General features: G+C 40.1%; 2 protein-coding genes and 1 long non-coding RNA gene across 5 annotated transcripts in view; 1 reads left to right on the plus strand and 2 right to left on the minus strand.

Moving 5' to 3' along the window:
- Positions 1-601: 601 nt before the first annotated feature.
- ern1 (endoplasmic reticulum to nucleus signaling 1) lies at positions 602-20,780 on the minus strand. 2 transcript variants are annotated; one of them, XM_028599740.1, is made up of 22 exons: positions 20,502-20,780; positions 15,057-15,177; positions 12,445-12,478; positions 12,185-12,257; positions 11,859-11,931; positions 10,729-10,851; positions 10,137-10,238; positions 9,786-10,047; positions 9,082-9,160; positions 8,598-8,757; positions 8,064-8,177; positions 7,703-7,899; positions 7,262-7,526; positions 7,048-7,138; positions 6,773-6,962; positions 6,282-6,381; positions 5,929-6,128; positions 5,403-5,550; positions 4,359-4,486; positions 3,862-3,985; positions 2,406-2,473; positions 602-2,322 (listed from the first exon to the last, which is right to left on the minus strand). In XM_028599740.1, the coding sequence occupies exons 1-22, from the start codon at positions 20,577-20,579 to the stop codon at positions 1,768-1,770; spliced, it is 3,285 nt and encodes a 1,094-aa protein (XP_028455541.1). In that variant the 5' UTR covers positions 20,580-20,780; the 3' UTR covers positions 602-1,767. The 2 variants fall into 2 exon arrangements, with proteins under 2 accessions (XP_028455541.1, XP_028455540.1); XM_028599739.1 differs by having other exon boundaries at positions 6,749-6,962.
- Positions 20,781-20,895: 115 nt separating this feature from the next.
- Positions 20,896-21,825, plus strand: LOC114569604 (uncharacterized). Its single transcript, XR_003694409.1, has 4 exons — positions 20,896-21,117; positions 21,236-21,317; positions 21,496-21,538; positions 21,684-21,825. It is a non-coding gene; the product is annotated as an uncharacterized LOC114569604 (long non-coding RNA).
- Positions 21,826-23,695: 1,870 nt separating this feature from the next.
- tex2 (testis expressed 2) overlaps positions 23,696-24,495 on the minus strand; it is a 28,835-nt gene continuing 28,035 nt past the window's right edge. For both annotated transcript variants that reach the window (XM_028599544.1, XM_028599543.1), the window contains exon 13: positions 23,696-24,120. In XM_028599544.1, coding sequence (XP_028455345.1) covers positions 23,971-24,120 — 150 coding nt within the window. In that variant the 3' untranslated portion in view covers positions 23,696-23,970. The remainder of the gene's footprint in view (positions 24,121-24,495) is intronic.

The raw sequence follows: 24,495 nt of genomic DNA on the forward strand, positions 1-24,495 counted from the left end.
ATAACTTTGTTGAGCCAAACCCAAACAAAGAATCACCTGTTTGACCTGAGCAGTACCACTGTTCTCCACATTATATAACTTTGTTGAGCCACACCCAAAGTTATATAACATTGAGATAAATGGTACGTGAGAGTTAATGCTTGCACAGAAACTCCAGCACACAATCCAACATAAATGTAATAGCTGGCAGCTATTAAATTTATGTTCGCATGTTCCACTGGGCGAGTCTCCAAGTTCCAGATGCGCCACGAGTTTCTTTGCAACTTTTGACATACTTGTCCTACTCCGACGCAGCTGCCTCATATTGTGCTAAGTATTTTTCTGTTCAAATGGTTTAATGCTTACCAGAAATGGTACCAGTATTAACAGAACAGCCCCAGCAGGTTATGTCATTGGGCGTTAAAAGTTTTAATTATTAATAAAGGAAAACATTGTTTTATACACCTGTTCTACACCACATAAAAAAAGGGAACAATGGGACATCTCTACCGGGTACCTGGACCACTTCTACTGGCTATTGCTTCCAGTCTTTGAGCAAAGTTATGTTAACACATTAAAAACCTCTCTTTAGTGAAAGCACAAACTGATAGATAGATGAGTGTTCCTTTGTTACTTTCTGGCTAAATTGCATTTTGGTTTATTTGTATTCATCGGTTTACATTCTGATATGCAAGTCTGATATATTAACATGTATATACATTTATATCTGTGACTTGAAGAGAATGCAGTGATTCACACACTGGCTCTTAACAGCTCTGTGTTACTATGCTGGTCCTTTTTCGCAGAGACCTTCTTCATTTGCTTGAAGTAAAATTCCTTCTTTTGCTTTCAACATCAGACAGAGAAAGGTTACACCAGCTTGGTGCACCTTTAAATAAAAATATTTGTTAAATATAATATAGCTTCTGTTAGGCACTGACTGTAGTTAGTAAGATCAACAAGCAAAATCTGAGTATAAAAAAAAAATAGAATTTATTGTGCAAGTCATTAATTTCACTTTGACACCCTTGAAAAGTTATGATAAGCAAGTTCTGCAGCCTGACCTCTAAATTCATATTAATAAGAATAAAATTACCGACCGTAATCAGATGCCACCCTGAACACCCTTAGGAACGGTCCACTCTTACGGAGTCAGCAAAACTTGATTGACAAGAGAAGCAGTCTAGCAGCATTAACGGGAATCAAGCACATTTAGCATAGTCAATTTGAAAGATTTGTACCCATGCAGCACAGTGATAGTTAAAAAAAAAGCACATGGGCCACATTAAATGATTAATCATCAATGATCCAAATTCTGAATCGGTCTATACAAAAAAGTATCTACAGTATTTGTGCAGTGAACAGGCTCACTCAGAAATACAACATTGCACTATAAAACTACCCAACAACAACATCCAGACACGTTTCCCCCGACAATAGAGGCCAGATATTTTTGGGACAAACACTTTTTTTTGGACATGCCATTATAAAATAAAAATAAAAATCCTCTTTGCTCAGTCCAGCTACAAGATAATGTCCAACAACACCATGTTGGTTATCCGACTTCCTCAAGGCAGAGACAGACTTGTGGACGGCTCTGTTGGGGAACATTTGAACCCATGTGAGCAGAAGGCACTTAGTTTAGGGTGCAGCTGCAGCGAGCAGTGGATCCCAGGCACTGCAGGCCTGGTCCTCACCAGCTCACGGTGCAGCAACTGAGTCCCACTTGGTGCCACTTTTTAATGCAATGCTCCCGTCTGTGCTGGGTCCACCTGACTCTGGTTCAGTTCACACTGGTTCACTATCCAGTGTTGAAGGACCTGGCGGTGTGTGCATCTCACACTGACTGGATTCTTTTTTCCTGAGAGGATCTGTAGGCGATTCGGAAGTAAACGTGGGGTTCACTGTTTGACTGTGCAAGTCAGTCTGTGTGGACAGTGCTGGCGCTGTTGGCGGCACTGTCTGAACTGGCAAATGTGGAGATACAGGCTCATCTGGTGATGTAGAGGGCACCGATTCAACAGGTGTTATGTCAGACACCTGCAACGGCTGTGAGTGTGTAGGTTCCTCAGGTGATGATGTGTGTGTTGGCAGGTTTTGAGTGCATGGCTCATTTGGTCTTTGTGGCCCGAGGTGTACTGTGTACTGGGCCTGTGTTTTTGCAAACTGCTCTGCAGTAGAGTAGTAAGGCAGGAATAGTCTCTCAGATGCACAGGTCCGCATGGCCAGGTATGTGTGCATTAGCAGGTGGGGGAAGCGGGAGGTAAAGTAGGACACAAAGTCATCAGGGATGGAGCCCAGAGTCTCCCGAACCTCAGCAGGCAACTCTCGGTAATGATGTTTCTGTTGAAGGAAGGTTAAGCGTTAAGCCTCCAACAATAGAGATGGATTTCTTTTAAATACAAAACATGTAAATACATTCCTACCTTATTTCTCATTGCACGCAGCAGGTCCCTGGCTGACCCACCCTTATAGGAGCGAAATTTTCTGAGATCTGCCAAATAAAGAGAGAATGACACACACCAAGTTTAAATCATTTGTCCCCCAGTGTTTGACTTACTTCAAGTATAAAACAATTAGCTTGTCAGTCCTTCCAGAAAAACGCAGAGTTTTTTTGTGATTGTTGCGGGCAAAAATCCTTGATTATGCGGCACGTTTTCTTAAAAAATGCGATGGAATATGCAGGATATTTATGCAGTTTTAATGCGATGAAATTGCGGGAACTTGCAAAAATTGCAGAAACTTGCAAAAACTGCGGTTTGATGAAAAAGAGAAGAAAAAGTGATTCCCCCAACACCCTGCTTTTTTTAAACTTAATTTCCAAAAAAAGTTTACAGATATTCAGTCATTGCAATAAGTAAACAAATAAGAAACAAAAATGTATACAAATAATATAATATTAAAGTAAAAATAAAAGTAATAGTCTAAACAGAGGGAAATAAAACATACAAAAGAGACAGACTTTCAAAAATCGTTAATAATATAGACAGCAGGAGCACTTAAGGAAATTTGAGTAGACATCAGATATTAAGATAGGTTTCTTATTGGATACCAACTTAAAAGACAAAGTACATGTCAAATTCAACCTCCAACACCCTGGGAAAATGGCTGCTCTTGTGTGAAGTAAACGCAAATTTTTTTTAACTTTCTGCTAAAATATGTGATTTTTTTGCAACGAAAATGCGGGATTATGATTATGAAATCAAGGACTGGCAAAAAAAAAAAAAAAAAAAAAAACACATACTTTTACACTATGCTGTTATATTTTACCCACGCTTTGTCAGTTCAAATCGGCAATTTATCCAATAAAACAAATGGCAATGCTGACGGAAGTTCAGTTCAACTGTGAAGTGCTACTGTATACATATTTGAAAAAATGCGCCCCGGCATGAATATATTCGGACTTTGGCTGATTATGCATTGAATTATGCAATCCCGCCTCTCTCAGCTGCCTCAATTGGTCCGTCCAGCGGTTTTTTCTGGAAGGACTGGCTAGCTAAAAAAAAAAAAAAAAAAAAAAAAAAAACACATACTTTTACACTATGCTGTTATAGTATTATACCCACATACCCCCTTATATATGTAGTATACCCACATAACCTCGCTTTGTCAGTTCATTAGTATATCAGCGCCATTTGCTTTACTGGCCAATAAAACAAATGGCAATGCTGACAGGAAGCAGCAGGCGTACTTCAGCACCCACAGTAATATTTTGTAGTGACAGGATACAGCATTCAGTTCAACTGTGAAGTGCTACTGTATACTATAACACTAAGTTTGAAGCAACACAAGAAACAAGAAGACTACTTTACAACCGGGGGGGTCAGGACTTTGGCAGAAGTTTGTATTCGACATGTTGTATAAACTTAGCCAATCTCGTACCCGTCTGCAGTGGCACTGTGATATGCTCTCTCCAGTCCCCCTTGACAACAGCCCTCCCGCCTCTCTCCAGCTGCCTCACGATTGGTCCGTCCAGCGGTTCCTTTTCTATTCTGTCACTCACATCCTGCAAGCAACCACAAAAAGTCGTCTTATTCTCATTCAGACCATTTATACATGCAAAAAAAAAAAAAAAAAAAAAGGATTGATTTAATACATCCTGTATTAAAACTCTGTAAGAATGCAGAGTAGACATGATCAATCATCTTCTTCTACAGTCCAATACAGATAACCTGCTATTACTGCCCAAATCACATTAAAATAGCCTGCATTTATGAAGAAGTTTATTAATGAGAAATCCATACTGTACATAAGGATTTATACAATTCCAAAAGTTGCCTGAGTGTGTGTGCACAGACTAGTCTCTAATACTACAGTACACAGCCTAATACATGTGATCTATACAAATAAGCAGAGAAATAGATAAGTAAAAAGCTGACCTGAAAGAACTGCAGCTCCTTCTCCAGACTCCAGAAGAAAGGGTGTTTGAGAATGCTCTCAGCTGAAGGCCTCTTATGGGGTTCCATGCTCAACATCTGCTCTATTAGATCTCTGGCTACAATGGCCTCTGATAAATGACACAAACACGCTGGTTATGATGTGCTCGAAAGGTATGATCACACGGCATACATTATTTTAAAAATAATTTGTATATTGTACATAAATGTTTGCCATCAAATAAATCTCCACAGCTGTACAAAATACTTAAAACAACCAATCACCCACACAACCCTACCTGTCCATAGTAATCTACATTACCTACCAACTACATTACTATTATTGTACACCTCTCACCTCACCTGAAGAGATCTGAGAAAACTATTGATCGGCCGCCGATCATTATCAGCCGATACTCACTAAAAATACATGATCAAGAGTGCAGCAATAATGCCTTCTAGTTGCCAGTTTAGCCTTTTTGTATGTAGATTAATGCACGTAATGTGCAACCAAAGTTCACAAGCGCGAGTTCTGTCCGGACACTTATATTAGCTGTACGGCATTCGCAACATATACTGGAGGTAAGCACGACAAGCGGATTGCCATGCGAGTCAGTCACACTATGGCGAGTGAATAGGAAACCAGATCAAAGAACTGCCTGCAGTTTGCAGGTCAGATTACAGAAACGGAGACTGAGTTGCACATTAAACGAGGGTGGTGTGTCCGTGTTGCTTCACCGTTGTAAAGAATGGAAAAACAGCCAACATACCAAAAACATACCAACATACCAAAATTTAATACATCCTGACGTCAACTTTACATTCTTTATAGCCTAGGTTACACTGCCAACTGGTGGAGATCCCAATACACTACAAAGTAGTCAAACTGACCTATACTGTAATACAGCTATAGCCGCGGATATAAAAAGAAAAGTAAAAAGAGCGGTATGAGCTGTTAATCGGCCGAAACGGCTCATCGACGTTCGGCTATCGGTAGCAAAAAAAAAAATCTCTAGAGAAAACAAAAGCAAAGCTTTTAGTCCTCACCATGTTTGTCAGTTTGCAGATAGTCAAGGCTGTATGTGCCCAGTAGGATGTTTGCTTGCCTCTGCAGAGACTTGCCATAGGGGTGGCTTCCCTGAGACACCACGTAGTAGAACACACAACCAGCAGAGAAGATATCAACGGCGCAGGTCTACAAGGGACAAGACAAGGGAAGAATGGAGGAGGTCACAGTGTGGCATGTAAGGAAACACATTTGCCACCAAAACTATTTCTACACAGTATCAAGTTATGTATACTAGGGTTGGTGTATCCAGTTGATTAGGTCAACTAATGCTCCTTTGGGTCCCACATTCACCCTTTGGGCAGTTTTCAGTGTTTGGTTCTGTCAAAAGTGGAGAACATTTGGGTGTTGCTTCTTGAATGCTCATATTTTGTCATGAAGTGATTGCACATCTTTTCAAAAAAAAAAAAAAAAAAAGTGTATCATTTTGGGTTTCTTTTGTGAATTCTGACAACCAACAATACGTCTACCCACCACGAGAGAGCAGCTACTCTACCACCAACTCACCGGGTTGTCTTTGCAGTCCTCGCTGAGAATCTCAGGAGCAATCCAGCCCTCAGTGCCAGGCACCCCAGACCTTCTACTGAAACTGTGGCGGCCCACTGCCAGCTTCTTACACAAGCCAAAGTCTGAAATCATGGCCCGGACCCGACCGTGGGCATTGGGCATGGACACCAGGATGTTGTGAGGTTTCAGGTCTCTGTGAACTGTTAGGAAAAGTATAAAAAGGTTAGAGGAGATAAGCAAGAGGTCAGTTACTTACGTGGTGTTGATGTTGTTTGGTAAAACAGCCAAGAAGAAGAAGAAGAAGAAGAAGAAGAAGAAAAGAAGAAAGTGATTTTATGTTCAGTGATGCATACCTATGTTGAGAGAGTGCAGATGGGCCAGTCCTGACATGGTCTGCTGAAGAAGCATAACTGGCTCGAGTCCATGACGGTCGAAATCCTTCCTCTCAACATACTAGAGGGATAAAAGACCGCAGTCAGTGTAGTCCAATAATGATAACACTGTGTCTCATTTTCATACTGTATAGTTTGAAGATGTATAAAGCACCAAATTAATTTTAGCATGGGAGGTCCTTTCTTCTAGTTTTAGTGCTTTACGAATAATGACAAAAAAGAAAGAATCCTGGCTATTTCCTTCACTTATTGCTGAATTTCATATAGTCTAAATCATATAGTCCTATACACTTACACTCGCAGTACAACTACATGCTAATGGCACAAAAAGGTAATGAATCATTAAGGAACCATCAGCTAAAACGTGGCTGCTATTAGCAAAAAACAACACACAACTTAGCTTCTCCCAGACTCCAAAAGGTGCTTACGTGATCTATTGAGGCTTTTATTACCTCCTGAAGTGAGGCAGCACACAGCTCAATGGCAATGTACTGGAACTGACGGTCTCTTTCGGTGCAGAAGTAGCGGATGACATTTGGGTGCTCGTCTGACTCTCTCAGCAGCTGGACTTCCCGGTCTGCAAAGCTGAAGCACTCTGGGAGAATTCTCTTCACTGCCACTGCACGGTTGTCAAACTGCCCCCTTGTGGAGAAACAATGGAAATACAACGTTGCAATAGTACTTCTAAATTGAACAAAAGTTATCATAAATAATTGTTCAGACTTACTTGTACACAATGGTGCCCTCAGCACCATGACCCAAGACTTCTTTGGGACGAAAAGTTATGTTGCCCACTCTGACAATAGTGGAGTCCTCCTCTGATAAGACAAATACATAAATTTGGACAGTGAAAACAGGGTTTAAATTCTTACTCAATTGTTGAAGAAGCACAAAAAAAAAAAATAAAAGTGTGCATGTCATTTTAATTTCTCAATCTTTACCTGCATCTTCGTGCTCATTGGCAGAGCTTCCCAGCTCAGACACAGACAGGTTGGAGTGGTTTGAGGCGCGGGGGGTGACATTTGGGCTGCTGTGGTCTGAGCATTCGGAGCGAGCGCGGGCCACCTCCAGATAGTCGCTGTCTGGGGCCAACCCCAGGCCCACGTCTGCAGGGGGGAACGGCTGCTGTCTCTGAAGCAGCTCCAACTTCTCCTCCATCTGTCTCTGGAACTCCTGGTGCTGTAGCTGCTGCTGCTTGTGAACACTCTGTGGTGAGAGAGGAGACCATGTATGAGGCTCTAAGAAAAACTAAAGAGCATTCAGCACTCATTTCCACTTGTGGATTTGAGACTCCTAGCCTCATTTCTACAAATCAAATATTTTCTGTCAAGTAGGAAGTTGCAGGCCCCCAGCAGTCCACTAGGTGGTGATGTTTGACTTACTTTGGGGTAGGTAATCACAAAGGCCACCCAGCCAGCCAGGAGGAAAGTGGAGAAGATGATGGTGGCCATGTCTTTGAGCATAGAGTCCACAGGTGCCTCTGGACGCACAGTGCGACTGCTGGTCCCAGGTTCTTGGATAGATGTTTCAGGCAGCGGAGAAGGGGGGCCATCATCCATACCACTATCATTCACCTTCTGCAACATGGTGGGAGGTGAGGACAGGTAGGAAAATTGTGAGAAAATCTGCACAGATGTTTTGAGATGTAAAAAAAAAAAAAAAAAAAAAAAAAAAAAAAAAAAATCTTCTGAACAAAATGCAGACACACACACACACACACACACACACACACACACACACACACCTCAACTTTCTTGTCAGTAGTCGGTGGAATGACATTGCCTTGATTTCGAGGGAAGCTGTCCGGGAACTTCTCCAGGATCTTGGTGTGAGCTTCAAGGGGTGTCTCATGATGACCTGAAATGCAGGAGTGAACTTTTTAGTCATCATCATCATCCTCAATCATCATCATCATCATCATCAGCAGCAGAATCATGAATAATCACCAAACACTGATTTCGGTCATGATACTTAAATGTAGTTATAGTTTTCTGAATCACATGATTTATTTTATCATCCAGCAGAGGGCAGTCTCCGTGCAACACAGTCACTCAACGTGCAGTGAACTGTTCAAGGCCCTGGACTTCAAAATGTGGTGAACAGCACAAACTCTAGCACATGAATTGCTAGTAAAACTAACTTTTTATTTTTATTTATTAATTTTTTTAGGGGGTGGCCCTGAATCCCTCTCCCTCACTGTGCCAGGAAAGAATACATTATCCAGAGTATGTAGTTCAGACCGGATATTACTTTGAGATTTATGTACTAATGTAGTACCTATAAGGAGCAGGTAGTTCCTCATAAAGTTGATACGGTTTTGCTCCCGGAGCGCAGCATTGAACTTGACACTGGTGCTGGGTGTGATGACGCACTCCTTGTCCTCTTCAGTCTCCTGGCTTTGCGGACCCTCCAGCATGGGGAAGGTGCTGCCACGAGGCTGTGCATACACACAAACAAACATTTAGATTAATTTCCATTTCAGAAGCAAAAAAAGAAAAAAACCCACAATTGTATTTCTTGTGACAGGAAACTACTATTCATCCGAGTCAGGCCAGTGAGGCAGAGTGACGGAAGTAAGTAGTGCAAGCTAAGACACAACTAGAACAGGATGTATTCACACAAACTCACTGGCATACCTGGAAACCACTAATCAAAAATGAAGATTATGAAAACAAAACAAGTAGATACACTTTGACTCATGTCTTACTGATTAGGAAGTGTGTTTTGCCTAAATGAAGATATACATGCAACTGTCACTCACCACCACAGTGACTCCATCGTGCACCAGGGAGGGAGAGGCATATAGACTGGTGGAGTATTTGCCGACATACAATGTGGCCCTGAAAAAAAAGAAGAAAAGAAAAAGCAGTTAAACAAATGCCTGCTTACTTTTGAAAATACAGTACATATTTCATGCTAAATAGAGATGTGACAATACGATCTGGGTGAACACATCTGGAGTGAATGAAGGATTAGAAATGGAGAGAAACTTTTACAGTTCTCCATCATCACCGTTAACAGGCGATACTTTCACAGTGGCCCAACCACTGAAAGTCCCGTTTGTCCTTTTCAGCAAGGCAGGTGTAAAGAGTGAACACAATGTTTTTAAAATAAAAACAGTACTTAAAGTGAAACCAGAGCTGAAACCAGACCCAGCAGCACCCATTTGTTAGTTACGACATGTCTCGACTCCATCCCAACATTAAGCAATCTCACATTTTACAAAAGTAATCTTGATTTCACCCGTTCAGTAAGTTAAGCCCCTATGATTAATACATACATAGACAATGAAGGTTTCAACATGTTTAAAACAGTGTTTGGCCAATATTTCTATTTATTAAATAAAAAAAAAAAAAAAAAAAAAAAAAAAAAAAAGGGTATTCAAAAAGAGAAATGTCAAAGTAGTTACAATCATAAAAACAATAGCTGACAAAAAGTAGGGATCGTTGCACTACGTCTGCTTACAGGAATTTGTTCTTGGGCTTATTCTCTTTGGGAAATGGGTATTTCCACTGTGTGATGCGGCCGACTTCTCCAGACATGAAAGTGAGGTAACGCAGGGTTTCCACGGCCACATTAGTGTGGGGAACTTTGCGGAGGCCCTCACGCTGCCAGATATACATGGCCACCACCGGAGAGTTATAGTTCTGCACCCACTGAACATCTCCCGATTCGCTGTCCACCGTCACCACGAGGCCGTCACCATTAGACACAAAATGAGCCATCTCTGTGGGGAACCAAAGAGCGGACGAGTGATTAGCACGGTCTGTCAGAAACTAAACAAAACAAAAGAGCGAATGTGTCCAAGAGCCTTACTGTATTTGGTGTCATCGTCAGGAAGGGTGGAGGCATAATCAGAATAGGTGGCATTCCAGCGCAACTCTCTGCTCTTGGTGTCATACATGGTGATGGTGTACTCTAAAAGAGAGATGAACAAGGGCATATTCGCATAGGAAAAAAAACAAACATGTAACATACACAAAAGCCATACTTTGGGTATCCATTTTTGGGAGTAACTGCAAAGTGGTGTTCAATTTCACAATATGGAAAATGTGGAGACACGGTGAAACAAAGTCCAGCATGTATACTTTTGAGTCACAAAGTGAGCTTTGACTTGACACCATGTTAAGAGTGGGTTTTTAGTAGGTATTCAATTTGCAGGCTTCTCATTCTCTAGGTCTCATCTACAATTACCATCCCATGGATAGACAGGCAGAGATAGCAGCAGAGATGAGCAGGAGGTAAATAAGGGTTTGCCAACAGTCTGGGGCCTATTCATTAGCCAGATTAAATCAAATCAACGATTGAATGCGATGGTCTGCAATGATAATGTGACTAAAATGAGGCTGGCAAAGTTAAGGGAAAAGAAATAGCTGGACTTGTGTTGCTGGATGTGTTTTGTTTTTACCTGTGCGTCCCAGATAGAGAAGAGATGAAGATGGACACAGCATCTCAGCAAAAGAGGAAGTCAGGGTCTGCTGCTTCTCACCAGTCAACAGGTCCACCACATACCACAAGTCCTGCTTCTTACCTGTACATGAGCACATCCACAAACACACACAGACAAAATCAATACCTCTGCCATGATTACAGCATTTATGTATATTGCCCTTGGGAAAAGCACAACATATTTTAGTTTCATAATCTTATCTAATAATAAAACTACTTATAACATTTCATGTTTACTTAATAGTACGTTCTGTACTTTTGTCTACTCTGTAAATGTCACACCTATTGCATGTCTGTGCACCTTGGAAGAGGGCAGCTCTTCCTGAGGTTTCTCCCTATTTTCCCGTTAAAAGGTTTGTGGCTTTTCTATTTTTCCAAATCGAGGGTGTAAAAGCTGCACAAGTGGCAGTCAAGCAAAATAACATGCAGCCATCTATCCTTCACAGTGATGGGTGTTACCATTCTGTCATTTAATGACCAACCCATCATGGCATCTAACTACTGGCATCTCACTTACTTTGTCATGCAGGGAGTGGCAGTAATACCCTAATCATAGATTATTAAAGATAAATGCAAAAAAACCATAAAAATCAGGAAACCGCTACTTTAGGGAGTCCAGGTGATGGAGGATGGTTTGGCCTGATAATTCCTACAAACTCCATTTAGCAAACATTTTATACATACAGTAAACAGATTTAAAAGGATGAGAATTTAGGCTGTAGCACATTCAGACCTTTGCAACTACAATATGCTCTGTTCCAGCAGCAGCTTCAGTTGAATGAAAACAAAAGCTTCACTGATAACGTCTCCGGGGAAGCAAATGTCACCCGCTTCCCTTTAAACAATGACAGTCACTATGGTAGATTACCTTTCCTCTGTTAACGGTTTCAAATTCAAAAGACCACAGGCTACGACCGCAAGTCGGAAGATATCCAGATAACACCAGCTCATTTAGGTGAGAAGACACACTGGGACATGGACTGCACAAGGTAATGGATAAGGAAACTACAGAGTATGTGTTGAATGTGTGTTTATGAATGTATTGAATCAAAAGGCAGGATATAATGTCTATCTGAGAATTAACCTTACCCATGTAAAGGACGCCATCAGAGCTGCGACAGGGAGAAGCTTGGACCAACTCAGGGATAGTGAACGGTAATTTCTGTTTGAGAAAAATGAATGAATGAGCATTACACATAACCATAACATGCTGTATGTCCTATGATACATGTGGAACATCATGCATGCACCACCACATTTGTAACTTCAGTTACAGTGGTGCATTACTCTTAGAATGACTAAATGACACACATGGTGAGGAGGAGACATTTTTCTCTAGAATAGGGAACTAAACAGTGGGTTTCTCTCAAAAGAGGGGAGATTATAGTTTGTGATAAAAAATAATTTCCTCTTACTGTGAGGCCTTCATTGTTTTTTCCTCCCAGAGAGTACAGACTGCCATCGTTGGGGTCAGGCAGAAAGGCTGGCCTAGAATAAAGATTTAAGCAGATGCATCACATCTTGAGACCAGTAAAGGGAGTGACAGATTAAGACAAGCTCGACAGGTTACCAAATAAAATTTGCATTCACCATCTTTTATTACAGACGATAGGTGCAGTACACAAGGATATTTACACATACACCCATGCGGAAAAATAACTCCAAAGCTACATACTCTGCCACATGTGTGGGGACCTGAAGAACTGGATCTGTGAGGAGAAAAGGAGACAAGACGCAAGTCAGGACTGACAAGAATATCAACCGACAATGTGAACCGTGGCCAGAAGCTGTTAAGAGTAAAAGAAGAACAGTTTTAAAGAGGTCATATCATCTAGAAAGTACTGGAACATATTAACCTGTTGAGCCTCTATGATACCAAAGATCCATCTAACAGACTGAGAAAAGCACAGGGTTAAGTCCAGGAAGCAGATTTTACACTTATCCCGATATAGTTAATGTAATGTATAATGTTTCACTGTATTTAAATATTGTAAATAAATGTGTAGAAATGGCATGACAAAATTTATCTAGCTATGTTGCGAGTTTTATTCCTGAAATGCCTCCCAGAGACACGTGCTTATAAAAAGGACCATATCATGTTTTTGCATGTTTCAAGCCCATTTACTACAAGTTTGATACATTTTACATTAATGCCTACAATTTTCCATTATCCATTAGGTGTCCTTCCTTCCAAGCAGCTATTAGTTTCCATTTATGCTGTGGTGTAGCCTAGGAAGTGCATGTTTAAATGGCTGCAAGTTGATTTCCACACCATGTGGCATGGCTAGAAAGTAGCAACTAAAAGCTGCCTGGAAGGAGGGGAAAATACATTCAAAATATGATATTATAGATTGTTAGAATATATATATATACACTTGAAGCTAAGTTCAGCTATAGTGAGAAGGTTAAAATACTACAATAGCTTTTTAAGCCAAGAGCAAAGGCCCTAACCTCTAATGCTACTAGACAAACACACCCCTCCCTACAGTGTGAACATACAGGGCGTGGACCAGATGGTGCGGATCTCTGTGGAGGTGCCTGAAGGGGTCAACAATAGCAGGGGGAGGCGGAGGATTACCTGAAGGTGGTCATTGACTTTTGTGCTCAAGAAGCATCAGCATTTGTTATGTGTAATTGCAGAAGGCGATGAGAAAACAATGGTTTCATGAAAATACGCTAACCACGGTAAGCGTATACATAAATACAGGTTTGCAAAGCCAACAGAGAGTGACAAGCAAAACAGGGAGAGGACATGCATGTGGGCTGAGTTGTACTGTCTCGGTCCAGGGAAAAGATTTCCGCTTCCCCCTCATTATGTTGGTGTATGGTTGCCTGACTGGAGCACAATAACAGGTGTGTGTGAGGCCTGGTACAGAACTGGTCAAATTTATATTCAATAGCTCTTCCAGAAAAACAGATGATGCGGAGGAAGCAGTCTCTGCCTCTGATTATTAATGACTTGGGTATTAGGTGGACCTAACCAGGACTTGTGGGTTCAAACTTCAAACCACAGTAGTTTAGATGTCTCATGAAATATTGTCATCCTTAAAAAAATGTGAGAAACTGTACGCTTAGAACAGGAAAGTCAGAACCGTCTTTAACTGTCATATATAAGAAAGATAAACTGAAACAACAGTACGTCTTAGATGGACTTTTTCAGCAAACGTTTTTCAATAAATCTTATCTAATATCTTATCTGTATCTTATCTAATTACGTTCCTAATCGTATAGTCTACATTACCATCCATAGTACACGCTGTGTGTGCAGGTGAAACTACAGCAAAGTTGCTTACCCTTGCCCACTCCGACCTTGATTACATGCTATATTTTCCCCTCTCTTTGTTAATAATTACCCAGTCTCCATGCCTAACAGAACATCCCACAGCATTGCCTTGGCTTAATCCCTAAAAACATTTCCTATAAATCAAGAATACCAAAAAGCCCTATCGGTAATATGTTTTGTTTCTCAACCGGTCATAATTGAAAATATAGGCCTGTTTTACTCCCATGTTTAGAAAAATTACTGGGATAAACAAACCTTAAACAGCAATAGTAGGTATTAATTAGGGGTGTGCAAAAAAATAAATAAATCGATTCAAATCTTTATCGAGATTCTTTTTTTTTTTTTTTTTTTTTTTTGTATGTTGGTAATCACATGGTAAAAGTAACTACATTTCATTTTTTGAATCTTTTTTTTTTTTTTTTTTTTTTTTTTTAAATCGAGAATCGTTTTTGAATCGAAAATCGATTTTGAATTCAATCGCGAGCCTAAAAATCAATGATTAACTAATTAATTAATTAATTAATCGAAACGTGACATTTTCTGAATCGTGCACCCCTAGTATTAAGACTGAAGTTGAATATTTTTCTATTAGGAGTGTTAATGCATTTAAATCTTTTGGTTTAAATTCTGCTGGTGCAGACCAATAGAGCAATTCAGACAACAAAAGCAAGTAACACAGCCTTGATTTGGCATCAAAATCTCACATGTGACCCCCACTTAGTTTAATTCTTTAGTTAATTAAAGTCTTATTGTTTTGTTGTACTACCCTGACACTGAAAATTACTAAAGCCACAATCACTTCATTGTGGTTAAAAAAGACAGCAATGGGAGCTCATCTCATTGTTTTTCCTGTGGCAACACAACAAAAGCACTTTGTTGTTGCAAATGTAACCTGAATAAGAAACTGTGCCTTGGAGGAAAAAAAACCCAACTCCTACAAAGAGTTAAAAAAAATTAAAAAAAAGTTAACAAAAAGTTACTTGACTCTTGTCCTCTCCCCTTACCTTCTTTCAAAGTCCATTTGATCGAGCCGGATTTCTTGCTAACAGCATGCAGGTTTCCATCCAGGGTGGACACAAAGAGCAGGCTTTCAGGAAGGGAAACTGTGCTGGCGCTGCAAACCCCCTACAGAAACACAACGCAAAACTCAAGGTGATGTAATACAAACAAACCCATCTATACTCTCTACTAATTATAAGGCACTTTCATCATCATGGTAACACAATAAACTCATACATTAGCAAGCAGGCCTGTGGGAGCATGTATGCTCCCACTTAAGTCCACAGCTTAGGTCAAAAAGGTGTGCTTCTGCATTTTGGTTGTGAATAATGACTTCAGCCACTAATCACTCAGACTATGTTAAACTTACAGCATGCTAATGAAATTATTCACACACTGATATGAAGCAAAGTGGCAGAAGATTGTCCATTGTCTGACAAATGTTACTGCAGGCTGCCTGTTTTCATCATCACCGCGGTATAGTTAGCATTCTGCTGGAAGGGGGTGGGGTGGTGTGCTGCCCTAGGGAGTGTGCCACCTTAGTCTGCTTTACAAATCAATGAACTTCAAATCAATACCTTAACATGACAGCTGCAGAGCAAACTAGGTGGGGGCTGACTAGCTAGGTAACGAAGGGCATGTTGCTGAATGAACTCTCAGAGGGTTCAAAGTAACGCCGGAGCCGAGGATTGCAACATGGAGGACGGTAAACAAACTGGGCATGAGCATGCATGCATGTTCTAAACTTCAGCATTGGACCAGTGCTACCGCACAGCATACTTCAAAAGGATGGTTTGGCTTTTTTTTTTTTTTTTTTTTTTAAACGAGAGTGCTCCAACTTCTATCTGAACAGATGAATAGTGGGCTGGCAGGCCGTATAGACAGCCTTCTTTCCAGAACCTTCTACTCTCCCACATAAACAGACATGGGAACACTTGGATTGGTTCATTAAATGATAGTGCAGGGGACAAAAACACAATGACAGTCACCATACAAAAGAAAAAGAAAAGAAAAAAATAGAACAGCAGCTTTTGATAACCAAGCCAAGGGAATCTTATCGTTTTTGGACAGTGGGGGTGTTCGAGAGCTCCGACTGACTTTTCAGTACTTGCCTTAAGGGTCAGAGTGTCTTAACCACTTAACCCGTTGTCTTAACCACATGAGTCGAAAAAGCTGACCTGGCTTATGTCAGAATTAACAGCATTGTGGGTGATGTGTGCTCCACTTACCCACTATGGAATTCTAAAAACACGGCTTTTGATAACAAATCCATGGGAATCTTATCGTTTTTGGACCGTGGGGGTGTATGATAGCTCCGACTGACTTTTCAGTACTTGCCTTAAGGGTCAGAGTGTCTTAACCACTTAACCCGTTGTCTTAACCACAGGAGTCAAAAAAGTTGAGCAGACAGCCCTCATTCTCCTGCTCAACTATAGCAGTATTGATCAACATCCCCAACATCCCTGACTAAGCCCCTTGAACAACTCCCTTGGGGCAGTGCAAACAGCCCCTACATAAAGCACCTATTTCAATTCAATTCAATTTTATTTATAGTATCAAATCATAACAAAAGTTATCTCGAGACACTTTACAGATAGAGTAGGTCTAGACCACACTCTATAAATTCCAAAACCCCAACAATTACAGTAATTCCCTATAATACCTATAATACAGATAATCAATATATAATTACTAAACACACTCTTCTGATCATTCAGACACTTTGAAAGAAGATAAAGAAGGTGGGGTTTGAGGTGCTCCTAGGTCAGACACAAACAACCACCAGAGCCAAAGTCGGGCCTGAGCATGTGGTTTGGAGAGCAAGCACACAGTCACTCAGTCAGGGTGTTTCCCTTGCTCACACAGCTGGCATTTCCTCACAAAACCAATGCCATAAAAAGATGTCCAGTGCATGACAATCACTTTCTCCCTGTGTGTTCTTTAGCTTTTCTGATTAAGGAAAATACTAGAGACTGACTAACTTTCCAAAGAAAAACCAAAGGCCAAAACAACCCCATGAACTGAAAGTTTCAACCTCTCTACAGAAGGAAACTGGGTCCTTCCACATTTGCCTACTGATCCCCTGCTGTAGTCTCACATCCTATACAAGCATTTGTGTCAATATTGTGCACCTGTGACTGTTCCCACTGGGCTGCGAACTCACCAGCATTAACTGTACTGGGAGAATCATAACCAACTTGTTTTTGGGCCCCCCGTAACCTCAATCTGGGTTCTTGGTTTCGCAAGCAAATAACTCTCTTAACATCTGTTAGCCTCCTAGTTTTGGATGGACACGGAATATTCTACAGTGTTTAGCTTTGGGAACATCTGGTCAATCATGTTTAGCTACTCAGAGGAGATGAGTTATAAAGCTTTTTTCAGAAGAATTAAACACAGGGGCATTTTCCTCTCATTTCCTCATTCTACACAGAAATGTTTAGTTGTTGCGCAAGTGAGTTACATAATACTACAGAACTGGGCGAAAGCAACATCTTGGCAGGTTCTGAAGTCTTCACTTTTTCCTCTACAATGAGGCCAGACACAGCTTAAAAAAAGAACAGACTACAATGCTCATGATATCATTGGTAGCCGGCCAGCATGTCACTGTGCTTCACAGCCTCTTGCATGGCAGACCAACCTGAACACAGGATAGCTTTCCCACTGAGTGTAAACATGCACTTTAGTAGTACACCTGCATTAACCACTTAGTCAGATGCTCTCATTTCTTCAAAATTTGTGAATATTACATCACCACCAACCAATATCTGGAGAAACCTGGACAAAAGCTGTAAAAATGCAATCACTCGCCTTAGAAGAAAGAGAATTGCTCGGGTATTAAGTAAAGAGGGCCTCTTTATAGGAGAAAGACTGGACAAAAATGTAGGAGACACTGAGGGAGGGAGGGGAGGGGGGGGGACTCATGGGGCAGAGAAAGGTAAAGATGTAGAGACTAATCATTGCACCAATCTGTATTAGTTTAGACAGATCATTACAAATGAGTTTAGTGGCCGTAAAAGGTCTTCTGAAAAACTGATCAGAAAACAAGAAGCCACAGACAGACGGACAACAATAACGGTGGGGCTCCATAAGAAACAAGTGTGTGTCTGAATTACATAAAGCCAGTTAAATTGGTAGTGTCATTTGAAAAGCTGATGCACTGTTTAGTTGTCTTACTGATTGTGCAAAGCGGACACAAAGATTTTAATTTACCATCTGACCTTTCAGGCTGTTATGTGATCATTTAGAGATGCATCAGGGGAAAAAGATAAAGATGACACAGGCTTGGGGATGCTAGATTTCCTTCAGTCTCAGACACCAATGGGAGAGTTGAATTTTACGAGAGTAGCACAGGTAAGGATGTCATGGGGATGGGAATGTTCAAAAGTCAATGTGTTTCAAACTTTTAAAATTTAGTGTAGAGCACTTTTTAGTAACCTTCCTAACATCTCTGCGTGGGGTTGCTTCAGTGAGGAGGATGTCATGTGTTGGCCCTCGCTCAGGCACACTGCGTCAAAGCACAGTATGTTTGTGATAAGATAGTGTAGGAACATCACAACATTTTCAAAATAAATTAGCCTGTCTTAGTTCATTCTGAATCATATCTACAAAAAAATTAAAGAAATAAAATATGGGGCATAGTAACAGAGCAATTGGTAAACTACAGCTGAGGGACACATTGTGTTCTAGAAACAGTTACAAGTTTACAAAAAATATATTAGTGTGGTTGTAAAGGGCTGGCAAATGTGTTAAGTGATGCATTAGCATAATGTGAGAAGCATTTACAAACAGTAATATTTGTTGAAACAAACCGTTTCAGCTGACCTTAAAATAGCTAAATTGTAAAAGAGATCGGAGAAAGATATGCATTTTCCTCTGTAGCTCCTTACACATACAAATGTCACTATCTATAGATAGCCTTCATCATTTGTCACCCCCACTACACAAGCAGACTGTCTACCATGCTATAACCTGAGACATTATAGTGGATTATAAAGCTACTTTAATCTGCTTCTTAGCTAAAGTGGGTTACTAGCTTGAAGCTAATAACTTTCTAGGATCTGGCTCAGTTTCAGCAAGTTAGCTAGCTCCCACGTGTGCCAGACACTAATACTATGGAACCCATTCTCTGTTAAACTAATTCATTTGGTAAAGATTTAAAAAATTGGTTAACAGTACCAGATCTATATTCCAGCATTTTCTTGCAAAGTTGTTGCTACTTTACAAACCTATTGTTTGTGTACCCAATCATATTTCATGTTGATGTGCACAGATGCATAGATGTTCTTTTTCACTGAAATGGTGCAGATTGTGCATAATTGAATCAGCCCAACCACAAAGAATCATCATGCATAACAATGTCTTTGGGTAGGAACCTTTTTAGGGACTACAGATAATGCACACATACTGCATCTGTCCTGCTAACTTCAAATGACAGTGGAGATCTAATCAACTCAAAGGGAAGGCTTTCATTAACCCTTGTTTTGTCCTTTGGGTCACAAGGACCCGAAGGACCACACAAGGATTAAGTCGTAAAGCATCCTTTAAACTTGCATTACGCTTCTATTTTTACGGTTTAATATAAATATGTCTTCTGTTTTGAATGTTTATGACAAGTATTTATGTCTACAGACATCTATTGGCAAGCCCACAATGTCAAAGACCAAACTTTCACCAAGACATCAAACTTGCGCTGCCTGGTTTGCTACACTTGCATCATTTACTGTGCAAGTTTTAAGACTGCTGCTTATGTGCAAGCAAGAGACTTGTGTTCAGTCTTGTGAAAAGATAAGGAGGTGTTAAGTTAACATGCAAGCAGTAGAAATATTAGCATTTCACCAAGCCTTGATAGGGTCTATGTTTCAACAATAATAATACTAAAATGGCTTTTTTTATTATTATTCACTGATACTTCACCTTCACTTGGGTGGAGTTGATGACATTAAAATATATTTTTAAAAAAGGTTGGGAAAGCCTAGCTTTAAAACAAAATGATAAACATGCACAGCAAATTACCATATAGTTCCTTAACAGAAATATTTTTGTATTTTAAATTCACCTACTAGCTAGTTTCCAGAAAGAAGATGGAGATCTAATTTCCGTACTTTAAAAGGTTTCCTTGATTTGTGACACTGGACTAATGAATTGTAAATGTTTTACGTTGATAATACTATGTTGGCAAAGTTAACTACAGGCTTTCTAAAGCACAGCTATACTTAAATACTAGTGCTTTGAGCCAGCAAGCTAACGTTTATGTTAGCTTGTATCAAGTCAAGACAATACGCAGCACACAGATTCAATTAAAGGTTCACAGAATAGCATATTTAACTTTGGACTTTAATATTTGTGGCACTAAAGGCAGAAAAACGAATCTAACGGGAAGTGTAGTTTTGCGGGTAACTCCTAGCTAATGTCATCTAACTTAAGCTAGTTATCCAGTTAGCCCCTCTTACCTTTTGTGGGAGACCAGCGCAGCAAAGCAACGCCAAAATGCACCACAACAGGGCCCGACTGCTCACTGTCCAGTCCATATTTTCTGGTCTCAAACCGGGATAGACAGCTGGTCCTGACGGCCGTTGACTACATAGAAAACGTGTTTGGGCTCACAACCAGAGATTATGAAATTATTTTAAATCAACGCTGTAACGTTGAAGGCACAGAGCCAGCCAGCAGCGGTGGATACAACGTTGGATCCGCTTCTTCCTGGAATTAAAAGCTTGGGGGTTGAACTTTGGGATAGATATCCACACAAGTGGAGGAGGGGAAACGTACAGTCCGTATGAGCCAATGAGAAAAGACCCACAGACACCGGATGTGCTATAAAATAGTTCCGGGGGACATTTTCTCTACAGATTGCAGAAGACGTCCGCTCTTGAGACCATGCTTGCTCTATTCCGACTCGAAATATTTGCATTTAACATGGCTAGGAAAAGGTTATTTCTGTGCTTATTTTTAAGTCAGTATTATAATACATGACTTAAGGATGCAGAAAATGTACTTTATATTATAAAACATTATTGTGCATGTTGGAGCGATGCGACTAGGCCTCATCAGCGTGGAAATGCGGAGGTAAGTTTGCGGTTGTTTTTTTTACGACAATATTGCAAATTTACTATACATTTTCTATATATATTTTCTAATACAAATTTTACATTTTTTTTTTCTCAATGTGTTGTGCGATCCACAGGTCCCGTATTAAACTCTGATCCATGCGGTGGTTTTGAGCTACACGAGGTCTGAAGGATGATGGCCCGCAATGACTTTAACGAGTGAGTATAATCAAAAAAAAGTTTAAAATCTTTTTAGGTCACGAATGATGATTAACGTGCGTTAGACTTCTGATGTAAAAAAATGAAGTCAACATTTAATCTGACTTGACCCACAAACAGCAGTCTGGTGTGCATGTTTTGAATAATCGTGTTCACTCAGACCTTTTTATTTTTACAGGGAATAGGTTTCGGTGTGGACAGATCCCAGCATTAGCAACATGGTAAGTATATTTTGGGTGAGCAGGAAGTTATGAATAATTCTCATGGTTAAACTTCTCAGATTTTTATGAAGATGGCCTAAGTCTGACATCACGTCTTTAATGCATGGTGTTTCAATAACAGATTTGTTTTGGTTTTGTTCTGCAGCAATCAGACTGCGGTGCTCTGGAAATAAATGAGCTGTAAGTTATAGCTGACGCCAGGACTCAAATTAACATGCATTTTAAAACAGGAAGTCTAAACTGTAGGAGTATGTCCTGTATAAATAAAGCATTTCTTAACCAGCACAGTATTGTCTTCATTTCATTCCACTTACATGTTTTGGTAAATTGATTTTTAGGCACTATAGTTTAAACCTGAATGGCTTTTTCCTTGGCTATTCACACAGGTCAAGACTAGTGCAAGATCATATGTCTTGTTATAACTGGGGTTTCTTGGCAATTTTACCAAGTCTCTCTTTTAAAAGCAAGACACAATCTAAATGCAGCAACTAAGAACTTTAGGGGTTAGCATTTTGAATAAGTGCACAGTCCTTGCTGACTTGCATCATAAATCTGCTTGTGGATGTACATTTGTATATTTTCTTTATTGATAGGCAGAATGATAAGCCAAAAATAATCACATTAATTAATAATGAAGATAATCATTGCAGCCCTTAACAGAAATGTAAAGCAATCATGATATGCACAGATGGATGGCTTCTGATGAGAATTTGGCAGTCCTTAATTTTCTTCTGTTGAACTACAATGAAGCACAAACTTTCCAAGCAAAAAGTTTTATTGATCCACAATGATCAGAACCATAACATTCTGTGACATCACTGAACACAACAGTAATTTGATATTTCGTCACTGTGCAAATGAACAACACCGAAACTTGTGGAAACAAAGGTCATGACATACACAGTAATGGCACAAAGACACTTTCTATCCTCAACTGATGCAACAAATGTGGTGGCTCACTACAGAGGAATGTTTATTTTAAAGGCACTTTCTGCCTAATACACTTCGCCAACACACATTTAAATGTAAAACATGTAAAATAGTAGTTGCCTGTAAAGCATCCGGGCGTCCATGGCAGATTACAAATTAGCTGTTCTAGTTGACATAGTGTTATTCCTCTTGAATGTGTACAGTACCCTACAGAAAGAAACAGCAAATCATCAATAAATAATTCAACAAAAATCATTCGTTTGAATGCTAACATTAAATAATATGGCTAATATCCAGTATGTTATTTATTCAAATTAAACAGGAAGAGTGGGTATGTTCCCCTGTTTACATAAAAAAAAAAAACTAACTTACAAAAGGGTTTCAGTCTGCCCAAACTTAGGCTGTACATCACTGGAGTGACCTTAATAGGAACACAAGAATTAACTGATTGCTAATTTGTCACGGTTTAACTCATACTCAGACAGGACTGAAAGATTGCTTTGGCAATAAAAAATTAAGTTATATACTTTTACTCAACTCTGAATATAACATTAAAAGAAATCTTGAAGCATGTGTAGAAGCACGTTGTCAGTGAATGAGCTATACCTTGCACAGCTAGGGAGCTGCATTCCTATTTATACATTCATCAGACCTAGGCAATGTTTAGCTGCTGTCTTTGCAGATATGTTTTAATTCTCCCCTTTAAGGTCAGTTTTAGCTCTAATCCCTACCACACAGTTAAAAGCACACAGGCTGTTATGGTATGATAGTGTCCATTGTGGATTTAAACTGAACTGTGTCTTCGATGGACAGAGCGCCATTTATCTGTTTTGCATAAAGGTGCCGGGCAACTGGCACAGGCAGCAGTGTGGATGGGTGATCAATGAGTTGATATCCCTGTGAAATGTGTATCAAATAATAGACGCAGGGGCTTTCAGCAAAACCATCTCCAAATTTTAGGATTATTCCGTCAAACGTTTGCTCACTCAGACATACACGCTCTTCATCAGTGGCCTCAAAGTTCTTGTAGAGTTATAGCAACAATAAACCACTTGATTAGAAAGGTTGCACAAATATGTGCACCATTCAACTACCATGTTTGGTGCAGCTGTACATCACAGGTATTATGGTTCTTCTGGTTGAATCTGATGGCTGTTAGTCGATCCATCACCACACACATTTTTTAAGCAGTCTCGACATGCCCATGTATTGTATTTCATCAGAGAATTAATCATAATATTTTATGTCACAGAAATAAAACTGTGAGATTGAATGACAATCTATCAGTCACAATTGTCCTCTGTTTTCCTGCTTTTAGTTACCCCAACACTTTTGTGAGTGCACTTCATCGGTGGTTCAACAATGGGACTGGAACATGGGTAAAAATATTGGAGAGTTGGCCCGACCCATTGCGACAGCCATGGGTCTATGAGAGGGGCGGGAACTTGCCATATTACCATGCTGATAAAATATCTGTCATTATGCACTTTGAAAAGCAGTCTTCACATGTCAGAGACCTCAGACTCCTCAGGTTCTGGGTCCTTCAAGGCATCATTTGTCATAGTAACCAAGTTGGCATTGGAACGTGTGTCCATGGCAGAGTGCATTATGGGTAGCCATACATCGTCCATGTTTGGCATCACAAATATTTTCTGTGGGAGGACAAGCACAGTGACAAGCAAAGTCCTCTTAATTTCAACAATAAAATGGAAATATACCTAATCAAAAGCTATCTTTCTAGTGAAGGGAATGGGGCAGAAACTACAGATTAATATACTTTTGTAACTAAAGAAATATACACCAAATAAAGACAGTGGCATGAGATTATATTGGCACACACAAATTGGAAAAAAAATTACCTGAAATACATCATCCCCTGTGCATATGCTGTATGGACTAGCCAGACCCTCCACCGCAGCGCTGTGCAGGAAGGTCTGGCAAAGCGAGACTATGTCGACCTGAGCTGGAAATGTTTAGCTAAAAGTCAGTCAGAGAGTCATGTCTGGAAACCAATGAGGCCTAAGTTT

This window comes from Perca flavescens, chromosome 15 (genome assembly GCF_004354835.1).
Source record: "Perca flavescens isolate YP-PL-M2 chromosome 15, PFLA_1.0, whole genome shotgun sequence".
NCBI lineage: Eukaryota > Metazoa > Chordata > Actinopteri > Perciformes > Percidae > Perca > Perca flavescens.

Bases quoted from the DNA above. Each gene is read 5' to 3' on its own strand.
- ern1 (XM_028599739.1), bottom strand. From the start codon at position 20,579: ATGGACTGGACAGTGAGCAGTCGGGCCCTGTTGTGGTGCATTTTGGCG. The intron at 10,852-11,858 runs GTAAGGTTAATT...GCTCATGTACAG, and splicing joins TGATGGCGTCCTTTACATGG to GTAAGAAGCAGGACTTGTGG. The intron at 2,323-2,405 runs GTAGGAATGTAT...TTCCTTCAACAG, and splicing joins TGCGTGCAATGAGAAATAAG to AAACATCATTACCGAGAGTT.